The sequence below is a fragment of the Sinocyclocheilus grahami genome, unplaced genomic scaffold (assembly GCF_001515645.1).
Source record: "Sinocyclocheilus grahami isolate Dianchi unplaced genomic scaffold, SAMN03320097.WGS_v1.1 scaffold5.1, whole genome shotgun sequence".
Lineage (NCBI taxonomy): Eukaryota > Metazoa > Chordata > Actinopteri > Cypriniformes > Cyprinidae > Sinocyclocheilus > Sinocyclocheilus grahami.
The window spans coordinates 4,771,622-4,796,414 of record NW_015505184.1 but is presented as its reverse complement, the minus strand read 5'-3'; the positions used below and the strand labels follow the sequence as shown (position 1 = coordinate 4,796,414).

The window sequence follows — 24,793 nt, the reverse complement described above, 5'->3', positions numbered from 1 at the left end:
TTTCAAAGATCCATTCATATAAAAACACCAGCGCTGCATTTTAATTTTGAAACGTGCAGTGATCAGTTTATTCAACGAAGTAATAACTCAATGTATGGAAAACACTGGACACTGCTATAAGTCAAATGCCCAAGTGATAACAAAAATAAAAGAGTTCACACATTGTACACAACCTGCTGCTCATAACTGCTTAAGAGTGCACTGGCCACGAGCGATGGCATCGTGGATGCTATTGTCAGACCTACACACACATTTCACGAGGAAAGTTAATGTGCTCGTTATAATCAGCCCAGAAGTTTCTTCTGATTTGTTGCACTTATGAATATGATAACTTTCCAGCATCAATTCTAGTAGGGTAAAACATTTTCGAAACTGTCTGTTTTGCCCTGCCATCATTAGCTGAAGCTGTGTGTGAACAAGAAGTGGCTGCAGAGTGTGAGTTGCTCCGTCTCTCACGCAGCCAGAGAGAGATTCTCCGGCGTTCCGCAACAACGCTTATCTGCCCGCAGATGCGCCTGCCTATAAATCGGCCTAATTTGCAGCACAATCGGCCGATGCCGATTAATTCTTGTCTGTCTGTCATTTGTTCATTCATAAGTTCTATCTATTTTTTGTTTGCTCTATCTTACCTCTTTTTGTAAGGTATTCTGTCAGATGAAACCAGGTGATTATAGTTATTTTATAGTTTTTAGATCATTTGATATGTGTTTATGTGGCAAAGAAAACATTGAGACTCTTTATTATAATTAAATTGGACTTTATCATATGAATTAGACTTCCCAAACACTTCACATTGTCACCATATTATTTTTAAGAGATTGGTTAGAAAAGCTTTGCCACAATGGTGTAAGAAAACCCTATACTTTGCTACGCCAGTTTAATCAGGCCCTTCTGCCCTCTTGAAGATCCCATATGAAAACCTAATGTGACATCCATCATTCATCCATCTGCTCAAGAGAGCAGTTCTTGAACAGCACTGGAGTGTTCTTTGACATGGAACATACTTCAAAGGCTCTGAATGCTTTAGATATGAGAATATATAAATGGAGAATATGGTTCAGTTCTTTGGCATGCTTCAGGACACTCAGGTTGGAGAGGAGATGAGTTTGGTTGCATTGCTGTAGAGTGGCTAAAAGAAAGCTGCCAGTGTGGGCTCAGCGTAGACTTCACACGAGTGCCCTCTGTGTATGTACAGTATGCCACTAGGGAGAGCATGGCTGAAAAGGCATCCTCTGTGTGCTCGGCATGCACACGAGCTCACACTCCACCAGGCCTGACCGTGGCTCCAGACAGCTCTCTGCCTCAAACTGAACGCTTCATTAAAGCATACCGACTCCACTCGGACCACATGTGTTCCCACTGTGGAAGAAAGAAGGGATGAATAATGTATTTCACATTAAAGGACTGAGGCCTTCTTTTCCTTCTGCATAGTCATGTGCTGGACACTCATGGTCTCTACAGAGCATACGTACCTCATATTATACATACTTCCTGTTTCCAGTATGTACTACTTATACACCAGTACAAAGAAAAAGTTCTGGGAGTACCATGGTACAGTGGAGTCATGTCATGAGTATTACATAATGTAATACATGCACTGTTGTCAAGTACATACATAAACTCTTCCTTCATGTGAAACTCAAAAACTATTTTTAATTTATTTACATTTTTATTGAACTTTATTAATTGTAATAAGAGAGTACTTTATTAGCTTATTCATGTACTTCAAAGAATAGCATGGTACTTTTCTGTTAGTATACTGTATGCTGTGTTGTGATGCATTTTCTGTGACGATACTGCAGCACAGACAGTTCTCATGCTAAATGGTCACTGTCTCTCATCTTTTGACAATTTTGGCATTACTGCTTTGGGTAAGGTTTATAGCCAAGCCTGGAGAAATAAAACTTCCTCAGCATTTTTCAACATTTTTTTCCACCACTAGTTGCCTAATGTTCCTTTGCCATGGCTTACAAATAGAGAACATTTTATAATGTATTACAACTTTCGCAGACATTATTTATTTATTGGTTCAAGATGTTCAAGATCCCCACACACGGTTGGATTGAGCACAAAATCAGTCTCCTTTACATCAGCAGGAATAATCCGAAGAAGCCACAGTCCTTCCTGTCTGTCTGCTGTTTCTTGGAGTTAATTATTTCACATATTATGATGATCCTAGTACATTTGTGTCAGCTGTGTTTGTGTAAATGCTCTAATGTGGATGGATGTACACAGACCAGACCTTGATTTATTGTACTAGTTAAGTAAAGATAGTTAAACACACAACTTGCATCTACTGCAAACCCACCCACGTGCACACTTTCATATACTTGCACACATACAGAGAACCGGCAAACACCCACTCATTCGACTTTGCTCTGACTGACAGGCTGTTTGTGTTTATCATCATAGACTAATTTGTTCTACAAGGATTTGTTCTGCTAGCAAGGTCACAGTCTAGGGCCACGCACACAGGGCCCCTGTTGTGCAGCACTCTTACACGTACACACACCCTTCCAGTAAGGACTCCTCCTCTGTTCTCACCAGTTAACCAAAAAGGGCCCTTTGAAGTCAGCTGGAGTCTAGTAGTTACTGGAAAAACAGCTTCTGAAAAAACTTTTTACCCTCTTGATATGTCTGTCTGTCATTTGTTCATTCATAAGTTCTATCTATTTTTTGTTTGCTCTATCTTACCTCTTTTTGTAAGGTATTCTGTCAGATGAAACCAGGTGATTATAGTTATTTTATAGTTTTTAGATCATTTGATATGTGTTTATGTGGCAAAGAAAACATTGAGACTCTTTATTATAATTAAATTGGACTTTATCATATGAATTAGACTTCCCAAACACTTCACATTGTCACCATATTATTTTTAAGAGATTGGTTAGAAAAGCTTTGCCACAATGGTGTAAGAAAACCCTATACTTTGCTACGCCAGTTTAATCAGGCCCTTCTGCCCTCTTGAAGATCCCATATGAAAACCTAATGTGACATCCATCATTCATCCATCTGCTCAAGAGAGCAGTTCTTGAACAGCACTGGAGTGGAACATACTTCAAAGGCTCTGAATGCTTTAGATATGAGAATATATAAATGGAGAATATGGTTCAGTTCTTTGGCATGCTTCAGGACACTCAGGTTGGAGAGGAGATGAGTTTGGTTGCATTGCTGTAGAGTGGCTAAAAGAAAGCTGCCAGTGTGGGCTCAGCGTAGACTTCACACGAGTGCCCTCTGTGTATGTACAGTATGCCACTAGGGAGAGCATGGCTGAAAAGGCATCCTCTGTGTGCTCGGCATGCACACGAGCTCACACTCCACCAGGCCTGACCGTGGCTCCAGACAGCTCTCTGCCTCAAACTGAACGCTTCATTAAAGCATACCGACTCCACTCGGACCACATGTGTTCCCACTGTGGAAGAAAGAAGGGATGAATAATGTATTTCACATTAAAGGACTGAGGCCTTCTTTTCCTTCTGCATAGTCATGTGCTGGACACTCATGGTCTCTACAGAGCATACATACCTCATATTATACATACTTCCTGTTTCCAGTATGTACTTCTTATACACCAGTACAAAGAAAAAGTTCTGGGAGTACCATGGTACAGTGGAGTCATGTCATGAGTATTACATAATGTAATACATGCACTGTTGTCAAGTACATACATAAACTCTTCCTTCATGTGAAACTCAAAAACTATTTTTTATTTTATTTGATTAATTTATTTACATTTTTATTGAACTTTATTAATTGTAATAAGAGAGTACTTTATTAGCGTATTCATGTACTTCAAAGAATAGCATGGTACTTTTCTGTTAGTATACTGTATGCTGTGTTGTGATGCATTTTCTGTGACGATACTGCAGCACAGACAGTTCTCATGCTAAATGGTCACTGTCTCTCATCTTTTGACAATTTTGGCATTACTGCTTTGGGTAAGGTTTATAGCCAAGCCTGGAGAAATAAGACTTCCTCAGCATTTTTCAAAAAAATTTTCCACCACTAGTTGCCTAATTTTCCTTTGCCATGGCTTACAAATAGAGAACATTTTATAATTTATTACAACTTTCGCAGACATTATTTATTTATTGGTTCAAGATGTTCAAGATCCCCACACACGGTTGGATTGAGCACAAAATCAGTCTCCTTTACATCAGCAGGAATAATCCGAAGAAGCCACAGTCCTTCCTGTCTGTCTGCTGTTTCTTGGAGTTAATTATTTCACATATTATGATGATCCTAGTACATTTGTGTCAGCTGTGTTTGTGTAAATGCTCTAATGTGGATGGATGTACACAGACCAGACCTTGATTTATTGTACTAGTTAAGTAAAGATAGTTAAACACACAACTTGCATCTACTGCAAACCCACCCACGTGCACACTTTCATATACTTGCACACATACAGAGAACCGGCAAACACCCACTCATTCGACTTTGCTCTGACTGACAGGCTGTTTGTGTTTATCATCATAGACTAATTTGTTCTACAAGGATTTGTTCTGCTAGCAAGGTCACAGTCTAGGGCCACGCGCACAGGGCCCCTGTTGTGCAGCACTCTTACACGTACACACACCCTTCCAGTAAGGACTCCTCCTCTGTTCTCACCAGTTAACCAAAAAGGGCCCTTTGAAGTCAGCTGGAGTCTAGTAGTTACTGGAAAAACAGCTTCTGAAAAAACTTTTTACCCTCTTGATACGATGTTGCCCTGTGAATTTGTGTGTTAATTATATTCTCAATATTTTACCTCACAACTTTTGCCTTGCCAAGTATTCTTAAAATTACCTTACGTTTTGAAACAGTAGCTTTCTAAACTTCAAAATACTCATGATTTTATACTAAAATAAAGCTCTAGTCATTTAAAAATGTACATGGCTGCAAGTGTCTAGCTACGGTAAGGCTACTGTTTTTGTGCTATAAGCTGTTAGCAATAAATAGCTAGATACAGTCAGGCTACTCTTGTGAAAATGCAGTTAGCCACAAGCTATTAGCAGTGAGTTGCTAGCTACAGTCAGGCTAATGATAAAAAAACAGTTTGCTACAAGCTAGCAATAAATAGACAACAGTGTCCAACCACTTTTTCAGTGGCATTGGTTCAGGCAGTATTTTTCCCATTAATTTTTCTCATAGGGATTTTGTTAAAGATTTTAAGCCATGAACCAAACCAACTAGCTATGAGGTGAATAAGAACATTACAAACATTGAATTGAAGCAAAAATGTATTGGTAAAAAAAAATGGACAAAAAGACATTGGTACAGTACTTAACAGCTTTAATAAGGGAAAGAACATATGAAGCATTGCAAAATCAAAATAAGAAATAGAAAACCGTTTAAATGTTGATTCTGCAGAAACTATAATTAGTGTATATTGTAAAATATGCATATATTTTCAAATGTTTAAGTAGTTTAGGGCATGGGAAATTGACTGTACTTCATTCATGCTGCTTTATGGGAGTTGGGGGGCACTAAAGAAATTAGTTTTGGTGTCATTTTGCTTGTTTTAATTCCCTGATTGGTAGAGATTTTTTTGCAGAATCATGGGTAATGTAGCTTTTGCTTTTAAATACACTTATTTAAAAATAAGTTGAAATAATGTGGACTGATGGCTTCAGCAAAGCAAACAGTATATAATTGATTAACAACCTGGTAACTCACAATAGGTCTGTCTAAAGGGTATAAGTTATTCTTAATAATCAATTAATATAGTTAGCTGCAAGTTAAAATCAGTACATAGCTAGCCAAATTAAAGCTGTTTAAGTAATATCTTTTTTATAGCCTATATACCTGTCTGATGATGGCACAAAAATTTTTTTAATCAGAACAGTATAACTAGAACTAGAACATCCAAACAAACCGATCCAACAAGGCTTCTCACAGTACATTTTCACACTTCACACATGTAACGTCGACTAAGAAAGATTCATCCATCTTTTGACTCTTATTCTAGCACCTCTTATATGAAACGTTCCAGTCGAGTGGTTCTGGAATGTTCCTTCAGGATATGACATAGTAGTGACTAGCAATGTTGTTGTGAACAGGCTTTGGCAACTAATGAAGAATGAACTGTAGAATTCATTACAGCCCATCCTGTGATTTATGCTGGCCAAAGCATTGCAGAGCTGACTGCTGCTGTCTCAGGAGGGGACGATGTCTTTACCAGGTTTAGTCAGACCTCCGCTACTGTGAGCAGAGAGAGACCGCAATGGAAAAGTCAACAGCACAATTTGGATTTGCCTTGGATTTGAATATATTTGTTCCAGTGAATCTAAAAATGGCTGATGGGGGATTTGGATCTGGTTTACTTTAAACTAACTAGTGGATTAATTTATCTTAGATGGTTTAATAAGTTCAAGCTGCTGACTCTGTGCAGCATATTTGGAAACATCTTCATTTTAGTAATTCCATTATGATTTAAAAAGTTACACTTCCTCCTTTATACATCCCTCGATGGCATCGTGGATGCAACCAGCATATGCTGGTTAGGTATGTTTTGACGCTGGGATGCTGGTTTATGCTGGTCCTTTGCTGGTTTATGGTGGTCCTTTGCTGGTTTATGCTGGTCCTTTGCTGATTTAAGCTGGTCCTTTTGCTGGTTTATGCAAAGGACCAGTCCTTTGCTGGTTTATACCAGCATAAACCAGCAAAGGACCACCATAAACCAGCAAAGGACCAGCATAAACCAGCATCCCAGCGTCAAAACATACCTAACCAGCATATGCTGTTTTTTTCAACAGGGTCTCTATCAAGCTTAACAACTTCAGAGTGTAAAAAAACGACCTGGTGATTGTGTCTGAAATATGAAAATGATACTGCTATCTAACAATTGAACCCAGGAAAATGAGGTGAATGTTTATTTAGAGTAAAGTCTCATAGTGGGCCTTGAGTTAGCAAGTTTTCAGACAGGTGCGTAACTTGTCATGTGCGGTGATCCCATCAGTCACAGAGTCAAAGCGAGCGAGGGATCTGGAGAATGAACGTGCAGTAAATCAGGCCTGATGAGAGGCACTCAGAGCGACGGGAGACTTTCCATGCTACTTGAGTCCTTTCCAGTCCTGCATAACGATCTGTCTGGACTGCTCCAGTTCCATTACCCACAGCCCTCTGTGTCGTGCCAAGTGGGGCGGCCTTTATTGGCCAGTTTGCTTTGTTTGTTTGTGTTTTTTCCATTTCTGGTTAGTATCCAGCAGTTAGGCCGCTTGCCAATGAGGATGGAATGATATCTATTTATAATCATTTTCACCAATGTATGCTTGGGTGCTTATCAGCAGGCCCAGACAGAATCTGCAGATATTTGCATTTACATAGAGGAAAGCGTTTAATGGAATTAAGAATGCTGCACTCTTAAAGTATAGATCAAGTCAGCCAAACTGGACACACAAGGGGCAGAGCTAATGAATGCATTACAGTTCTGTGGAAATTTATGCAATTTTCTGAAGAGGCCTGGGCCTGCTTCTCAGATTCCAAACTTATAAATATTTCTCCTTTGGATGAATCCGAATCAGTGTAGCTGACAAAAACAATAGTAATTCACAAATGAATTGTGGTAGCCATGTTAACTCATCACTGAGGGGGTGCACTCCTTGATTCTTGTCTCTTGTTTTTCCAGTTTGTTCTTAATTGATTGTAATGCATGTACTGTATGTTTACCATACATTATAACATACTGAGGTGAATATGAATATTTGACTGTTTGTTTCTTTTCCTGTATGCACAGGGCCCGCGGAGGTTCCGATGATGTCGCCCAATGGATCCATCCCACCCATCCACGTGCCTCCCGGCTACATCTCACAGGTGAGTGCAAAATGTCAATGTCATAATTTCAGGATAGTATCATTAAGTATTATGTATAAATTCAGCTTGAATTGGACTTGAGAAAGGAAAAAATATATTCCTTTTCATTAATTGAATTTCTTTTTAGTGAAAATCATAATAGACTCACAGGAACAACATGTCACATGTCCAAAAACATAAGCTAGAATATTTATTTTCTGCTTCATTTAAATGACACAACACATTCTAAATTAGTAGAGTTGCCTTGCTGTGCCAAAACTTTATTTAAGAATGTGCTTACAAGTGTGCATGTTACGGCTTTAAATCTTTCAAAAAAATCAATAATGCAAAAACTGAATTTAACACGTGCCTCCCGGCTACATCTCACAGGTGAGTGCAAAATGTCAATGTCATAATTTCAGGATAGTATCATTAAGTATTATGTATAAATTCAGCTTGAATTGGACTTGAGAAAGGAAAAAATATATTCCTTTTCATTAATTGAATTTCTTTTTAGTGAAAATCATAATAGACTCACAGGAACAACATGTCACATGTCCAAAAACATAAGCTAGAATATTTATTTTCTGCTTCATTTAAATGACACAACACATTCTAAATTAGTAGAGTTGCCTTGCTGTGCCAAAACTTTATTTAAGAATGTGCTTACAAGTGTGCATGTTACGGCTTTAAATCTTTCAAAAAAAATCAATAATGCAAAAACTGAATTTAATAATGCCCTCAGGAGCGACTACCTCTCATCCTCTCACCTCTGTAAGTAAGACTTGTGGTCTGTTCAGGACTCTTACATCTCTATTATGATCCATTAGGCATTATACAAGAATCTGTCATTGTTCCAAACCACATGGTGATTCCTATCTGCCAGATGAAAGAAGTAATCAATATGTAGCAAGTGCTGATCTGGAATGGGCTCTCTAAACCGTAATCTTTATCTTGCTCATGATCGGCCAGACATGAAAGCAGACCCCTGACCAGTAGCTGTTGAAGAGATACAATCAGCACGGCAACAGCTCTGGGCCTGGAGCCTAGTGGTTACATTACGTCTTCATTTAGAGTTCAACAGACCTCACCTCAGCTTCTACCCACAAGCTAACAAACGCCATTTCGACTCTATGCTGAAAAGGACTATTGAGAATATATGTATTTCGACTAGTTTGTGATTCATAAAAAAAGTAGATTTTCTGATTCACTAGGGTATTTATTAAGACCTGTGGTTCTTAATTGGTAGTTTGAGACCCGAAAATGGGTTGCAGTGGTTCTTTTTGTTAATGACTTTCATGCAATGCTGCTCTTTATTTCTCCATGGACTTTTTGCTGGGACATTCTTCCTCACCCTTAACCACTTATGTAAAAGATGCAAATACCTGCAAGAATGTCATGGAAAACCAAGCGGAGAGTTTATACTGTGGAGAGAGAAAGTTGGGGAGCCATATGACCCTGTAACCAGTGTTGAGTAAAGGTTGTTATCTGGTGATGCTGTTTCCCAGAAAGGCAGATTAGAACACAAACAGATTAGACCTCTGTTTACTTATAGTTGGTTTCCTAATTTTGTTTTTTTCTGTACCCTGTGCTCTCAATAGAAAAACAGAAAGGTGTCATGCACCCATTTTCTTTTTGATTGTTGCCAGTGGCAGTCCTGGCTCATTTGGTGGGCTAGGTGAGATAAGAGATGACCAAAGAAAAAAAAAATAACTTTTTTAAATATTTATACTTAAACTGACTTGTGTACATTACATTATATTGCTATTGCAAAAATCAATATTATATAATTCAAACTATGAGAACATCATTTTTAAGTCAAGTAGATTTTAAATGCAACTTCTAAAAAAACTACCTCTCATCCTCTCACCTCTGTAAGTAAGACTTGTGGTCTGTTCAGGACTCTTACATCTCTATTATGATCCATTAGGCATTATACAAGAATCTGTCATTGTTCCAAACCACATGGTGATTCCTATCTGCCAGATGAAAGAAGTAATCAATATGTAGCAAGTGCTGATCTGGAATGGGCTCTCTAAACCGTAATCTTTATCTTGCTCATGATCGGCCAGACATGAAAGCAGACCCCTGACCAGTAGCTGTTGAAGAGATACAATCAGCACGGCAACAGCTCTGGGCCTGGAGCCTAGTGGTTACATTACGTCTTCATTTAGAGTTCAACAGACCTCACCTCAGCTTCTACCCACAAGCTAACAAACGCCATTTCGACTCTATGCTGAAAAGGACTATTGAGAATATATGTATTTCGACTAGTTTGTGATTCATAAAAAAAAGTAGATTTTCTGATTCACTAGGGTATTTATTAAGACCTGTGGTTCTTAATTGGTAGTTTGAGACCCGAAAATGGGTTGCAGTGGTTCTTTTTGTTAATGACTTTCATGCAATGCTGCTCTTTATTTCTCCATGGACTTTTTGCTGGGACATTCTTCCTCACCCTTAACCACTTATGTAAAAGATGCAAATACCTGCAAGAATGTCATGGAAAACCAAGCGGAGAGTTAATACTGTGGAGAGAGGAAGTTGGGGAGCCATATGTCCCTGTAACCAGTGTTGAGTAAAGGTTGTTATCTGGTGATGCTGTTTCCCAGAAAGGCAGATTAGAACACAAACAGATTAGACCTCTGTTTACTTATAGTTGGTTTCCTAATTTAGTTTTTTTCTGTACCCTGTGCTCTCAATAGAAAAACAGAAAGGTGTCATGCACCCATTTTCTTTTTGATTGTTGCCAGTGGCAGTCCTGGCTCATTTGGTGGGCTAGGTGAGATAAGAGATGACCAAAGAAAAAAAAAATAACTTTTTTAAATATTTATACTTAAACTGACTTGTGTACATTACATTATATTGCTATTGCAAAAATCAATATTATATAATTCAAACTATGAGAACATCATTTTTAAGTCAAGTAGATTTTAAATGCAACTTCTAAAAAAAATTTCATTTATTTTGTTTTAGAAGTTGCATTTAAAATCCACTTGACTTAAAATCATGCCCTCTTAGTTTAAATGGGCATGACTTTTCGCCCCTCCTGTGGCAGTTGAAGGAATCTGCTAATTGTCCAAAGGTCATTGTATTTGTGTGTAATTTAGGTCAGTGCCAGCTAGGAGCGGGAAGCACAGTCAGAACTGTGGGCATCTAATGACAGGAGACCAGTATCCAGACACATTTAGTAGAAGCTTTTTCTTTTCAGACTAATTCATCCTTATTGTACAGGGCTCTAAGCTTACTTTTCTTACTTTTCCTAACTTTAAAAATTTAGGAGCACGTTCAAAGTTTTAGGAGCACCTTCTAATCAATAATCCAAAATGTTATCAAAAATTAGCCTTCCCATTACGAGGTGATATTTGATTCCTTAAAGTGATTTACAGTGGAATTTTGTTTTTACCTTTGTAATGGCATTTTTCTAACTTTATTAAAAGTATGTCATCTTTTGTCAAATTCTTTAAAAATTATATTTTATAAGCTTTTTAAAAATTGTAATTAAAACGACAGAATAAGAACAAGTAGAATAAGAAACATAAGTTACCAATCAAATGAAATCAGTATTAACAAAATGTACTGTATTTCTAGAGGTGGCACAGAAGAACACAAAAGTGGCTTGGTGTACTTTCAGACATTTAATGAGGCTCAGAAGTGGCATTAGTGCAATTAAATCCATAAATTCAATGGAAAAGTCCAATAAAGTCAATGATTTTATCACTGAATCATTCATTCAATTGATTCATTCGAATGAAGCAAGTGACTGTCTTTATGAATGAGTAATCATGAATCACTGACTCACTAGATTCGTTTAAAAACGCCCGTTCATTCATAAACAAAACACCGCTGTGTTTGAATGGAGATGTGCAGCGGCTCCGCTGTATCTGTGTTTTAAACTATTTTCAACGACGAAATAGAGCAAAATCAGAAAATAGTGTTATAGTCAGACAATGTAAGTCACTTAATATTAACTTCTTGTTTATTGAACTGTTGTATTAAATCAGTATCACATTTACAAACTCCCTTAAAAATCATTAAAAGCTGTCACTCATCTTAGTTCATCGCAATCTCACATTTATAATCAACGAAGCTCTCTACACTGCACAATGAATCTCTTATTTACACCCGGTCTACACTTTGCTTATGAAAGGATTCGTGAGATATGTCTGTGATACATTACTCAACGCTGCAAAAACACGTAGAAAGCTTTGAAGCTCCCCTGATGGTCAGTCGCACTGGTGCTCCTAAAAAAATGTCATAGTCGCACGCAGTAGTTTCATAGTCGCACTGTAGAACCCTGTTGTACAGTACAGCTCTCCAAACTGAGATCACCTCAGTTGAGTATTATGAAATCATAATGACCTCTGATATTTAGCAGTCATATTGTCGCCCTACTTGACCTTGTGTTGTCTGGCAATTTCATTGCATTCTCCTCCATAATTGTGTTTCTAGTATTACATTGGGGCTGAACAGGATCTGATTTTTGTTAGAATTAATATAGTAATTAGGGTTTTGTTATGTATAAATTGGATGCACTTTAAGTCAAATGGATTACTAAAACTAAAATAAGAAAAACTGTTTTGTCACTTGAAATCAAATAAATGTTAACTGAAATCAAATATAAAAAATCTAACTTATTTTATTTCAGTTATGTCAATGCAACATTTCTCATTTACATTTAATTAAAAAAACTATATAGACATAAAAAAAACACACAACGAAATTAATAAAACTTGAAAATTGAAATACAAAATATAAAATAAAATCTAATTCAAATATTTATAAAACCCTGACCCAGAGGCCCTTTCTTGGTTCATATTCCTCATCCTCAGTCAGTCTGATGTCTCTCATAAACATGCATGATGAAATAATGTTTCTCACCGCATGCTCAACATCTGAATGCACAGCAAGCATGAACTTGATCTAAGCTTGGCTGATCACTCTTGACACCTTATCTCACACTGCTGTCTGCTTATTGATAGGCCTGTCAAACATGCTGTCATGTATACACACACATGTAAACACACTCTCAGGGTCAGCAGGTCAGACAGGGGAAGTAGTGTTCAGTTACTGAATAGAATTTCACAATATCATGCAGTGTTGACACTTAGTATTATGAAATAATAATACTTGTTATTATTTTCTCATGATATTGCATTGATATTTCTAGGTCTTGCATCAATATTTACTGTTCGTACATTTTTTATTTGTACGTTCATATGATTTTAAGCTGGAAATGTCAGGGAATTCACGTCAATAATTTTAAATATACCATTAAAATTAATAAAATCTTATGTTCTCACTATAGGTATTGGAGGACAACACAGGGGTCCGGAGAGTGGTGGTCACCCCTCAGTCTCCAGAATGTTATCCTCCCAGTTATTCCCCAGCCATCTCTCCAACTCATCACTTATCTCCATACATGGCCCCACCACCCTTTATTCCCAACTCGCACACGGCCTTCTACCCACCCGTCAGCCCTGGGGACATTCCCCCCCACCAGTACTACCAGCATCATATCCCACCCATGTACAGTGAAGGTAAGAGCGTATGATCACCGACTTATTCTTCTCTCTACTCTCCTCTTAGAGAGATCACAAAAGTTTTTCAGCAAATGCAAGGTTTTGCAATAGTTTTGCGAGAGAATGCAAATGTTTTAGCAAGTAAACAAAGTTTTTCTAAGGCAAATGCAATAGTTTTGCGAGAGAACGCAAATCTCTTGCAAGTAAACGCAAAGTTTCTCATGCAAACGCAATAGTTTTGCAAGAGCAAATGTTTTGCAAGTGAACACAAAGTATCTCAGAAAAACTCCATAGTTTTGAGAGAGATCGCAAAAGTTTTTCAGCAAATGCAAAGTTTCTTAGGGGAATACAATAGTTTTGCGAGAGATTGCAAATGTTTTGCAAGTGAATACAAAGGTTTTTCAGGCAAACTCAATACGTTTATGTAAGGAAGCAAATTTTTTAGCAAGTGAACGCAAAGTTTTCTTAGGCAAACGCAATAGTTTTGCGAGAGCATATGTTTTGCAAGTGAATACAAAGGTTTTTCAGGCAAACTCAATACGTTTATGTAAGGAAGCAAATTTTTTAGCAAGTGAACGCAAAGTTTTCTTAGGCAAACGCAATAGTTTTGCAAGAGAATGCAAAGGTTTCACAAGTGAATGCAAAGTTTCACAGGTAAACGCAATAGTTTTGCGAGAGCATATGTTTTGCAAGTGAATACAAAGGTTTTTCAGGCAAACTCAATACGTTTATGTAAGGAAGCAAATTTTTTAGCAAGTGAACGCAAAGTTTTCTTAGGCAAACGCAATAGTTTTGCAAGAGAATGCAAATGTTTCACAAGTGAATGCAAAGTTTCACAGGTAAACGCAATAGTTTTGCGAGAGAATGCAAATCTTTTGCAAGTAAACGCAAAATGTCTCATGTAAACGCAATAGTTTTGCGAGAGCAAATGTTTTGCAAGTGAATACAAAGTTTCTCAGAAGAACACCATAGTTTTGAGAGAGATCGCAAATGTTTTTCAGCAAATGCAAAGTTTCTTACGGGAATGCAATAGTTTTGCGAGAGAATGCAAATGTTTTGCAAGTGAATGCAAAGGTTTTTCAGGCAAACTCAATACGTTTATGTAAGAAAGCTAATTTTTTAGCAAGTGAATGCAAAGTTTTCTTAGGCAAACGCAATAGTTTTGCGAGAGCATATGTTTTGCAAGTGAACACAAAGTTTCTCAGAAAAACACCATAGTTTTGAGAGAGATCGCAAATGTTTTTCAGCAAATGTGAAGTTTCTTAGGGAAATACAATAGTTTTGTGAGAGAATGCAAAAGTTTTGCAAGTGAACGCAAAGTTTCTCAGGCAAACTAAATATTTTTACGTGAGAATGCAAATCTTTTGCAAGTGAAGGCAAAGTTTCTCATGCAAACACAATAGTTTGAGAGAGAATGCAAATGTTTTGCAAGTAAATGCAAAGTTTTTCGTGAAACAATATTTTTGTGAGGGAAGTTTTACAAGAGAACACAAGGGGAACACAATACTTTATGAGAGAATGCAATCATTTTGCGAGAGAACACAACATTTTTGGGGGAAATGCAATAGCTTTGCAAATGAACGCAAATGCTTTGTAAGTGAATGCAGTTTATCGGGGGAACCTAGTACAGTTGTGAGAAAACCAAAAACTTTTCCATCTCTTGTTTATTTTTCATCACTTCCATTGCTTCTCTTAGGTGCTCCGTATATTTTCTCCATACTTGCTTTTACAAAATGCAATTTTTGCTATTTTCAACTTAAATAGCAGCTTCATGGTTGAATGATTGTTTTGTTGTCGCAGAGATAATTCCTGTGTATGGGATGAACTACATTGGGCGAGATGAGCAGTACAAACCACCACCAAAGAAGATGAAGGACAGACTGGAGCGTCAGAATCGTCTCAACAGCCCTCCCTCCATCTATAAAAGCAACATGGGCTGCAACAACATGTACAATGGCTATGGCAAGGTCCACGGAAATCTTGGAGGTGGAGGAGGCGGAGGAAGCAGTCCTGGAGCTAAAAAAAACACCCGTGGAGCTCGGAGTAGCCCCAGGTCCAGTGAGCCAGACTTACAAGGTAAGAACATTCGCAGGTCTGTAGGTTTGGTTTTAAGTTTGTAAACTATCATTCAGAAGTTTGGAGGATGTGATAAATGACCTGAACAGTCACAAGGAGGATGAAAATCATGGGAGCGAAGTTGACGTCCAAAAGTTTGTTTATTTCAGGCGGATGTGCAAATTGTGCAAATAAATATGCACAAGTGCTTAACATATTTATATTAATAAATATGTTTAAGTGCTTAAAACAAAGATTGTTGATAAAAATGGTCTAAAACTAAAACTGCTAAGTACTTTAAATAGTACTAACTCCCCTCCAATTTCTCAGAGGCTGGAGATTTACATGCTACGCAGCAATCTTGTTCGCAAGCTCTCGATCCGTCTACCTCTCATTTACTGGTAGTGATGGCCATCTTAAATACACATTTTCCCACTCTCACAAATTGGAACATACCTTTTTTTTTTTTAAATAAATTCTTGACTTACAATATGACTTATACATGAGATTTAGAAACAAGAGTTTATGTAGATAAATACAACTAATAATACAAATAAAAAGAGGATGGATAAACCAAAGCATATTTGCACAAACATTTCCATCACAGGAAAAATATAGAAATTTTACATTTATTAAAATTAAAAGCAGTTATTTTAAATTCTAAAAATATTCTCACAGTAATACTGTTTTTACTGATTTTTTATCAAATATTTTTTATAACAAATAATAAATAAAAGACTTCTTTCAAAAAGATTTTTAAAAAATCTTAATGACCCCAAACTTTGAAAGGTATATGATAAATATTAAAATATTGTCATATGAAATATTTTCTTTTTAATATAATTTAAATATTATTGTAATATTATTAATTTAATAAAAATAAATCAATGTAAAGTCCTGTTCTTTCGTAATGTAAAAGCTAAGTTACAAGGAATTTCATGAGTCAGAGCAGAGTGAGATGATTACATTCTGCTTTGTGCCAAAAATTCTCGGCAACGTTTACGCAAGACATTATAGATGTTATTGTGGTTACATTAAATCATCTTGTACAAGGCTAGAATATTTAGCCTCTGATGTTTCACGGCTTCCATTAGCCATCTGTAATGCATGTTTCCCCATGTACCCACAATGTTTTTCTCTCTCCTCTTAAAAAAAGATAAGTGCATCAATAGAGGTAAAGGGGGTCTTCATGCCGCGGAAACTGCATAGCTTGGAATCGCCGAGGTGCTATCGTTTTTCCAGAACCCACAATGTGGCCCTTGTGTCTCAGGTTGGGCGTCTGCTTAAAGGCAGCCCACATACCTGTGGAGTCACATTCTCCCAATGAAGGGGTCCTTTGAGCTTGGCCACCGATCCTCACCAATTCCACATGTGCCTTATCAGGACCCCTGCAGTGCCGATTAGGGAAGAGCTCCATTTAAGATACTGTTCACATGCTGTTTCCCGCTCTCAGGAACATTTTCTTAACATAAACATTTTATGAGTATACATCCATAACTGTTCGAAATTATTTAAATGCATGCCTGCACTCCAGATGATCATTGCCGTTTTTCTGCACTTCTGCCAATTTCTTTTCTTTTTTGTTCTCTCAGCCTTTGGGGTCCTTGAAGTTTTTGCTTTAAATTATGTAAGTGCCACTGATCCCAGGTGTTTTTGATTACATTCTGCTTTGTGCCAAAAATTCTCGGCAACGTTTACGCAAGACATTATAGATGTTATTGTGGTTACATTAAATCATCTTGTACAAGGCTAGAATATTTAGCCTCTGATGTTTCACGGCTTCCATTAGCCATCTGTAATGCATGTTTCCCCATGTACCCACAATGTTTTTCTCTCTCCTCTTAAAAAAAGATAAGTGCATCAATAGAGGTAAAGGGGGTCTTCATGCCGCGGAAACTGCATAGCTTGGAATCGCCGAGGTGCTATCGTTTTTCCAGAACCCACAATGTGGCCCTTGTGTCTCAGGTTGGGCCTCTGCTTAAAGGCAGCCCACATACCTGTGGAGTCACATTCTCCCAATGAAGGGGTCCTTTGAGCTTGGCCACCGATCCTCACCAATTCCACATGTGCCTTGTCAGGACCCCTGCAGTGCCGATTAGGGAAGAGCTCCATTTAAGATACTGTTCACATGCTGTTTCCCGCTCTCAGGAACATTTTCTTAACATAAACGTTTTATGAGTATACATCCATAACTGTTCGAAATTATTTAAATGCACGCCTGCACTCCAGATGATCATTGCCGTTTTTCTGCACTTCTGCCAATTTCTTTTCTTTTTTGTTCTCTCAGCCTTTGGGGTCCTTGAAGTTTTTGCTTTAAATTATGTAAGTGCCACTGATCCCAGGTGTTTCGTCAATGCATGCACATTTATAAGTGCTGACAAGTGCGGCAAAGGGAATGACCCCTTTGTTTATTTGATCTGCCAAAAGGGCAGTTTTGGCCCTCAAAAAAAGCATCCATATTCAATGTATTCGTCTGTGTTTTATGTTAAAGGCAGAAGATGTAGTATTATATGCAGGTGTTGGAAGACTTGACTCAGTGCACACTGATATCATGGAAACGCGATTTATCTGCTGCAAGCACAAGCCACCTGTTCTTTGATCAGCTAACAACAGGCATTCCCAGTCTAACAAGCAAAACAAGAATTGCTCATACAGTACATCCATATGGTGTTTCAATGTTACACACACACTTGGAGTATCTTCAGGATTAAAGGCGAACGCCGGCTGTGGCAGAGTTCCCAGGGGATAAGACTGCCTGTGAAGCTATTACTCAGTAACTTTGGCTGCTGTACACTTTATACATATACAGTTAGATGATTATTTGTTGATGGTTATTTCGTGTTGCATATTGAATAATGGGGAAAAAAGAAAACATCGTTACATGATATTTTAAAATAATCTGATTTTTATTCAATTTTGATTTCAAAATGTGTGAAGCGGTGCATTGAATTAGCTGGCAAAGAAATTGGGACACTGTGCAGAAGTTTGTGTGATGATCTAATTTACTTGAACTGTTCATTAAAATTATTAGTTCACCCAAAAATTATCATTTAGTCACCCTTGTGTTATTCCAAACATGTATGATCTTACTTCTGTGGAACAAAAAATAAATATGTTTTTATTTCTTTTTTATTTCTTGACAAGCATTGCATCGCTATGCTATGCTATGCTATGTTGATGGTTATTTCGTGTTGCATATTGAATAATGGGGAAAAAAGAAAACATCGTTACATGATATTTTAAAATAATCTGATTTTTATTCAATTTTGATTTCAAAATGTGTGAAGCGGTGCATTGAATTAGCTGGTAAAGAAATTGGGACACTGTGCAGAAGTTTGTGTGATGATCAAATTTACTTGAACTGTTCATTAAAATTATTAGTTCACCCAAAAATTATCATTTAGTCACCCTTGTGTTATTCCAAACATGTATGATCTTACTTCTGTGGAACACAAAATAAATATGTTTTTATTTCTTTTTTATTTCTTGACAAGCATTGCATCGCTATGCTATGCTATGCTATGCTTTTGAGGCTTCTTGCTCGCGTCACTTACTGAGGGCTACAGCCATCTGGGCCTCACTGCAGCCTTGCTTCTAGGCATAAATCATCACAACCACATATACACATATGCAGACTACTTGGCTCCCCGGGTCACGCCGGAGATCAGGTTAAGTTTAAGGGTTTTTTTTCTTTCTGAGAGGAAGCCGTAATAGTGCGATCAAACTCTCAAGACAAAAAAAAGAGAAATGGGAGGGAATGAGAAAGAGGTGGACCACAAAAGGGCAGACATTCCAACTGTCAAAATTACTGTGGTGTTGGTATAGCAGCTTGAAGATCCAGGCCTGGCTACCAGACACGACTAGAGCTGTGAAAACAACTCAACTCGTCCTCTCTCAGCACTACGGCTGGACAGTCTTCGCTCAGATCATCCCATAGGCACAAACGTGCTCACCTCAGCTCACGAAGCTCAATTACATGAGACAGGAAACCCATCAGCTCCTTTCTTAAGCTGCAAGGATATTTGTGCTTCCTACAGCTCCACCCTCATTAACTAGCTTAGGTTAGGGCTAAGACTGTGTGCAGAGCAAGACTGGCCCTTAGATTAACCTACTCATGGTCTCAGGCTTGCAGCACTTCAACCGTAACTCCTTTCTATCTCCAGCTTTCCTTGTGTGTTTGCATGGACTCAAGCAGAAACAGATGTTCACTTCTGCTTCTCTTTGGCGCTGTGCATTTCCTTCAGCCACGTGCTTTCACTCCGTCATTACAGTCCAGAAGCAACAGATGTTCTTTAATCTTGACTTTGTTTTTTTGCCACAATGGTAATAGTTTCCCACATTCACTCTCTCACAACATATGAGTCACTGAGAAAGGTTATGCCCTGAGGTCACTTTGATAACAGCATGCGATGGAGCAATAATGGGTGACGCAACTTGGGGAAACCGAATCATATGAGAAGGTCAAGGGCAGATAAGACCTGGTAACTGGATGCTAGCTCTCCACCTAGTTAAACGTGACCTTTCAATTATCTGCTGGTGCTTATTTGATCTTTTACAGTTGGCACGGCAGAACTCTCACCTATCTTATGAGTCTGGGTAGGTTGTTTTTTAAGAAGATGCCATAGAAAGTGCTGAGAACTTGGAGTGTGTGTGTGTGTTTCTGAGAAGTCCCTCTTACAGCTTTTACAGTAAGACAATGCACAAACTGCGTCTGTTTCAGTGGAAGTGTGTGTCTGTGCCAGGGTTATTAGTGGTGGTTTCTGCTAAATGTGCATGTGAAGACAAGCCTTTAGATGACTGCAGTTCTATTGTATCAATCAAATCGAAACTTTTTACTCCATGTACTCTGGTGAAATTTTAGATCTAATATTTATGTAAATACAAACAGTAAGGTTAAGATGTGAATAGCAAAGTCGGCTCATTTTAACTGCTCAAAATCATTTTTTTTATTTCTGTATGTGCTAGAAATATTTGTAATTTCATTAAATGTTTCTTTACCATTTTCCTTACATACATTTTTGTTTATATAGATATGATGTTTTAAAAAATCCAAAAATTATTTTTGCTGGAAAATTTGTATCCTAATGGACATTCAACCAATCTAAAATATTAAAGGACAATGCAGCAGTGAAAAGAGAAAGTTATGTCAACTGATCCAAAACTTCCTTACATGTTTCAAGGTCAGTTGGTCATTTTACTTACACATGATGCACATTTATAAAAGAGCAAAAGTATTTAAAACATTAAGATGTAGTATAACATGTGTTCAAACTACCTAAAAGACTAAAAGAATTATAAGTAGGAATAATGATTCAACAAGGAGGTACAAAGTAAACACAAAAATAGACTGGCACCTGTGGAGAATGTGCCACTAGGCATCCAGAGCAGGTCTCCCCGATTCAGTCTCTCTGTAGCTCTCAGTAGTCTCGTTCCCTCCGGCCTCCGCCTCTATCCTTTTCCCTCTATCCCTCTTTTCTAGCCTCTGCCAACTTTCTCTAGTTCCCTTCCAGGAAGCGCTTGCATATCCCTGTGTCCCTTGGCAGTACTGAGGCCATGCATCTCTGCTGTGGGCGAATGTCACTGAGAGTCCCTCTGGAGATATGGAGCTAGAGACATGGAGCTAGCACACTAAAGGGACGAGAGACTGATGCTTGGCAGTTGTGGAAAAACAAGAATCCATTCTGCTGAGGGGGCTGGCGCTCTCTGATACTGAAATGAAAGCAAACAATTATTTATTCAACATTTACACACACACACCCCTACACTATCAATCCTATGCTTTTTGTAGAAAATCAAAGGGCAAATGAGCGTTAGCATTGCAGTTAGTTAGCATATGGAGCTGTTGCTCTGATGGTTTTGACTGAATGTCTTCATGTCCTCATTTCAACCTCTCCAAGGTAGGCTGAGCAGTTTAGTCTGGTGCTAAATGATGTAGAGTAGAAGAGGCAGTGCACTGCTGAGGTTTAAAATATGTGATCAACAAGGTCAATTTACTCGTACGGTATGCTTTTGACAAACACAAACAGACTGAAATGCAGCTAGATAAACAGAATGACAGACTATCTAGACAGACAGACATTCTCTTATTCTCATCTTTTTAGACAGATTGATACACAAAAAAGACAGATAATATAGACAGGCAGACAGGCTGTCTATCTAGGTAGTTAAACTGACAGACTATCTTCCTAGATAGGCAGACTATCTAGACAGACAGGTATCCATATAGATAGACAAACATACAGACTACCTAGACCAGGGGTAGGCAAGTTCGGTCCTAGAGAGCCGCAGTCCTGCAGAGTTCAGCTCCAACCCTAATCAAACACACCTGAACAAGCTAATCAATGTCTTCAGGATTACTAAGGCTATAGGCAGGTGAGTTTTTTTTTCAGGGTTGGGCTAATCAATGTCTTCAGGATTACTAAGGCTATAGGCAGGTGAGTTTTGTTTTCGGGGTTGGAGCGGAACTCTGCAGGACTGCGGCTCTCTAGGACCGAACTTGCCTACCCCTGACCTAGACAGACAGACATGCGCTGTCTAGGTAGATAAACAGACAGATTATCTTTTTTTCTAGAAATACAGTATATAGACAACAGACAGACAAACAGGAATTCTGATAGGCAGACTGACTGATAGACTATCTAGACGGACAGATACACAGATAAACAACCATACTCTATAAGTAGATAAGCAGACAGACTTTTAATGCCTTCACGTGCTATCGGAATTATCATAAATACAGAAATTGGACATGAACGGCCACTCTAGTCATATTTACAACTTGGAAACTGAGATAATTTTGATACCAGAGTTTCTGAGTTGGGCGGACCATAAACCTTAAACATGAAGGAAGAGAGAAACAGCTGTAGTACTGTAAAATTGTATTAGTTTTTTCCCCCACAACATCTACATTGCTTTGTTCTGAAGCTACAGTCATGTATAATTATGTATATACTGTATATAACCATTTGATGCATTTTGTGTGTTTCAAACACAGCCAAAATAGCATTTATTTGACTGAAATTAAGGAATCATCAGTCAGCTGGATGTCTAGATAGCGCAGTGAATGTGTATATGTGTACCAGTGTATAGGAAACTACAGCAAAACCTGTAGACATCCTCCATATCTTTTAGCTTTAATAAGATCTCCTAAAAAAAAAACAGGCAAGAACAAACTCATAAGAGGGATCTCCACCATGATTCTTGTTCTTTCTGACAACAAAGCACTTGAACGCGACAAACTTGTAATTGCAACTTCAGAAGTGGGAAGTAGGAAGTTTCTGATAACATGTGAAGGCAGCACATCTATTTAGACAGATACAAGAAGAGACAGACAATATAGACAGACAGACTGTCTATGTAGGTAGATAGACAGACAAGAATGCAGATAGATAGATAGATTGATAGATATTTACACGTGTGTATTTCATACTGCATGTCTGTTTTGTGCAAGAGGGGCTGTGTCGGTTGTGTGTTAGTGTGCGAGTGTGAGTGCGCTGTGGCAGTGGTTCTCAGGGAGGCACAGGTTTGTGTGAGAGCGGGATTAGACAGCCAGCTGTTGCGCAGATGGAATGTGTGCTATGCGGAGATGAGAACGATTGGGATCCTGCAACTCTTTCTCGCTCTTCCTCCCACACACCCTCCCTTCCTCACTAACCCGTTATTAGTTGCATTTTCTGCAAAAAATGTGTGATTTATTTCTTTCTTTTAAATTTGATCACCTGGCAATTTAGTCTTTCCTGTGGTGCCTTAAAAATCAATATCTGTTTTAACATAATGCATTGTGTATTGCAAAGGGCTTGTGTAAAAACAGAAAAACACAAATATAGTTTGATTTTCAGGCAGTGTAGTCATGCTGACTGTGTTCCGTTAGTAAAGCCACAACCTCAGTTTGTTTTTCCTAATGATCGTCTGGTTGACTAAGCATTGCTTAGTCATTTTTCACATTTTTGTAAGGATTCACAGCACAACTCTGGTCCTGGAGGCTGTATGTGTAACAACAATCACTAATTAAGAATGTGCTGGTTTGTCTCGCTCCACCAGGGGGCAGATGTGAGCACATGCCTCTGCACAAAGATGAGTGAGTCCACAAAAGAGCTCTTTATTTTCAGGGTGAAGTGCATGAAAAAAAATTCCATGAGGCTTTAATCTAAAAGCAAACAAACAAATTGGTCCCTCTAACAGAATTGGGGACTGTGAAACATGTTTATGTGACTGATAGGCCCTCCTGATAGTGGCTGCCTAGTTTCTCTATCTGCAACCCGTATTCAGGATGCTAGCTAGAGGATGTGAGCTGTTTTTAGGCCCTTGTAACAGTTCTACGGTTCTCTAGCACTCACACACATTCACAAACGCACACACAGACATGTGGGTGTAGTTACTGGCCTGACCGTTTGGCGTCTGCAGCTCTGTGGGTGTTCTTGGAGGCTTTTTTTCCAACAGTCGGCAAATTCCGTTTTGGATGTTTACCTAGCACCCCCTTATATACACACGCACGCTCTCATTCACATAGAGCTAAACACCCAAACACTCCACTCACACTGCAGCTCTAGACCACTGTCAAAATGTTTCCTGACATCCAAATAGAGGTTTACATGTTGGTTTAAAGAGTGGTGTAGGGTCAAGTGTGAGCTCTCACATGACTCATTTAGGTCATGACCTTTATAACCTCTGACCTTCAGGTTATTAACTATGTGAGCAGTCCAAGGGTGTTGCTAAGGTGTTCAGAGTGTCTTTAGCATGTTGCTATGTGGTTGCTAGGGTATTATGGATGTTTGTTCGCAACGGTTCAAGGGTTGGCTGGTTAGCATTGTCTAGTTAGACCCTGCTGGTAGATCCTGTTACTACACCATCAGGGGGCAAAATTGTTCTTCGTTGACAGCCTAAACCTGTGTAAAATATATAAAAATGTATGATATTTGGAAAACATAAAATATTTTTAAAATAATTTTGTTACTGGTGTTATTTGTTTTGTTTTTCTTTTGTTTGTTTTTTGGTTTTGCTTTGCTTTGTTTTTCTTCGTTTGTTTTTTGGTTTTGTGTTGTTTTGTTTCTGGTAGTGTGTTTTGTTTTGCTTTGTTTTTGCAGTGCTTTGTTTCTGATTTGTTTTTTTGTTTTGTTTTTTGTTTTTTTTATGTGTTGAGAGCAGTAGTTGGTTTCTGAGGGTGTTTTTTGTTTTGTTTTGTTTTCCTTTTTGTTTTGGATTTGTTTGTGTGTTAAGAGCAGTGGTTTTGTTTCTGAAGGTGTGCAGCGTTTTGTTTGTCATCTGGCAATTAAAAAAACCTAATTGCTGAGTGCAGTTGTTTAGAAAGGCAATAACACACCTCTCCTCAGTTGGCTTTGGTCAAATATCTTCTTTTCCCTTTTCTATTTCACTTTCTTCTATATCTATTCCCCAACACCCCCCCCCCCCCCTTCCCCTTTCCCCTCTTTGCCCTTAACCTATAATAA

The 24,793-nt window shown here is 38.2% G+C and overlaps 1 protein-coding gene across 1 annotated transcript in view; it reads left to right on the top strand.

Moving 5' to 3' along the window:
• LOC107584937 (fibronectin type III domain-containing protein 3B-like) overlaps window positions 1-24,793 on the top strand; it is a 158,460-nt gene that overhangs the window by 87,996 nt on the left and 45,671 nt on the right. Inside the window, 3 exon segments of the mRNA XM_016271717.1 lie at window positions 7,718-7,794; window positions 13,079-13,310; window positions 15,093-15,368. Of these exon segments, the coding sequence (XP_016127203.1) occupies window positions 7,718-7,794; window positions 13,079-13,310; window positions 15,093-15,368 (585 nt within the window).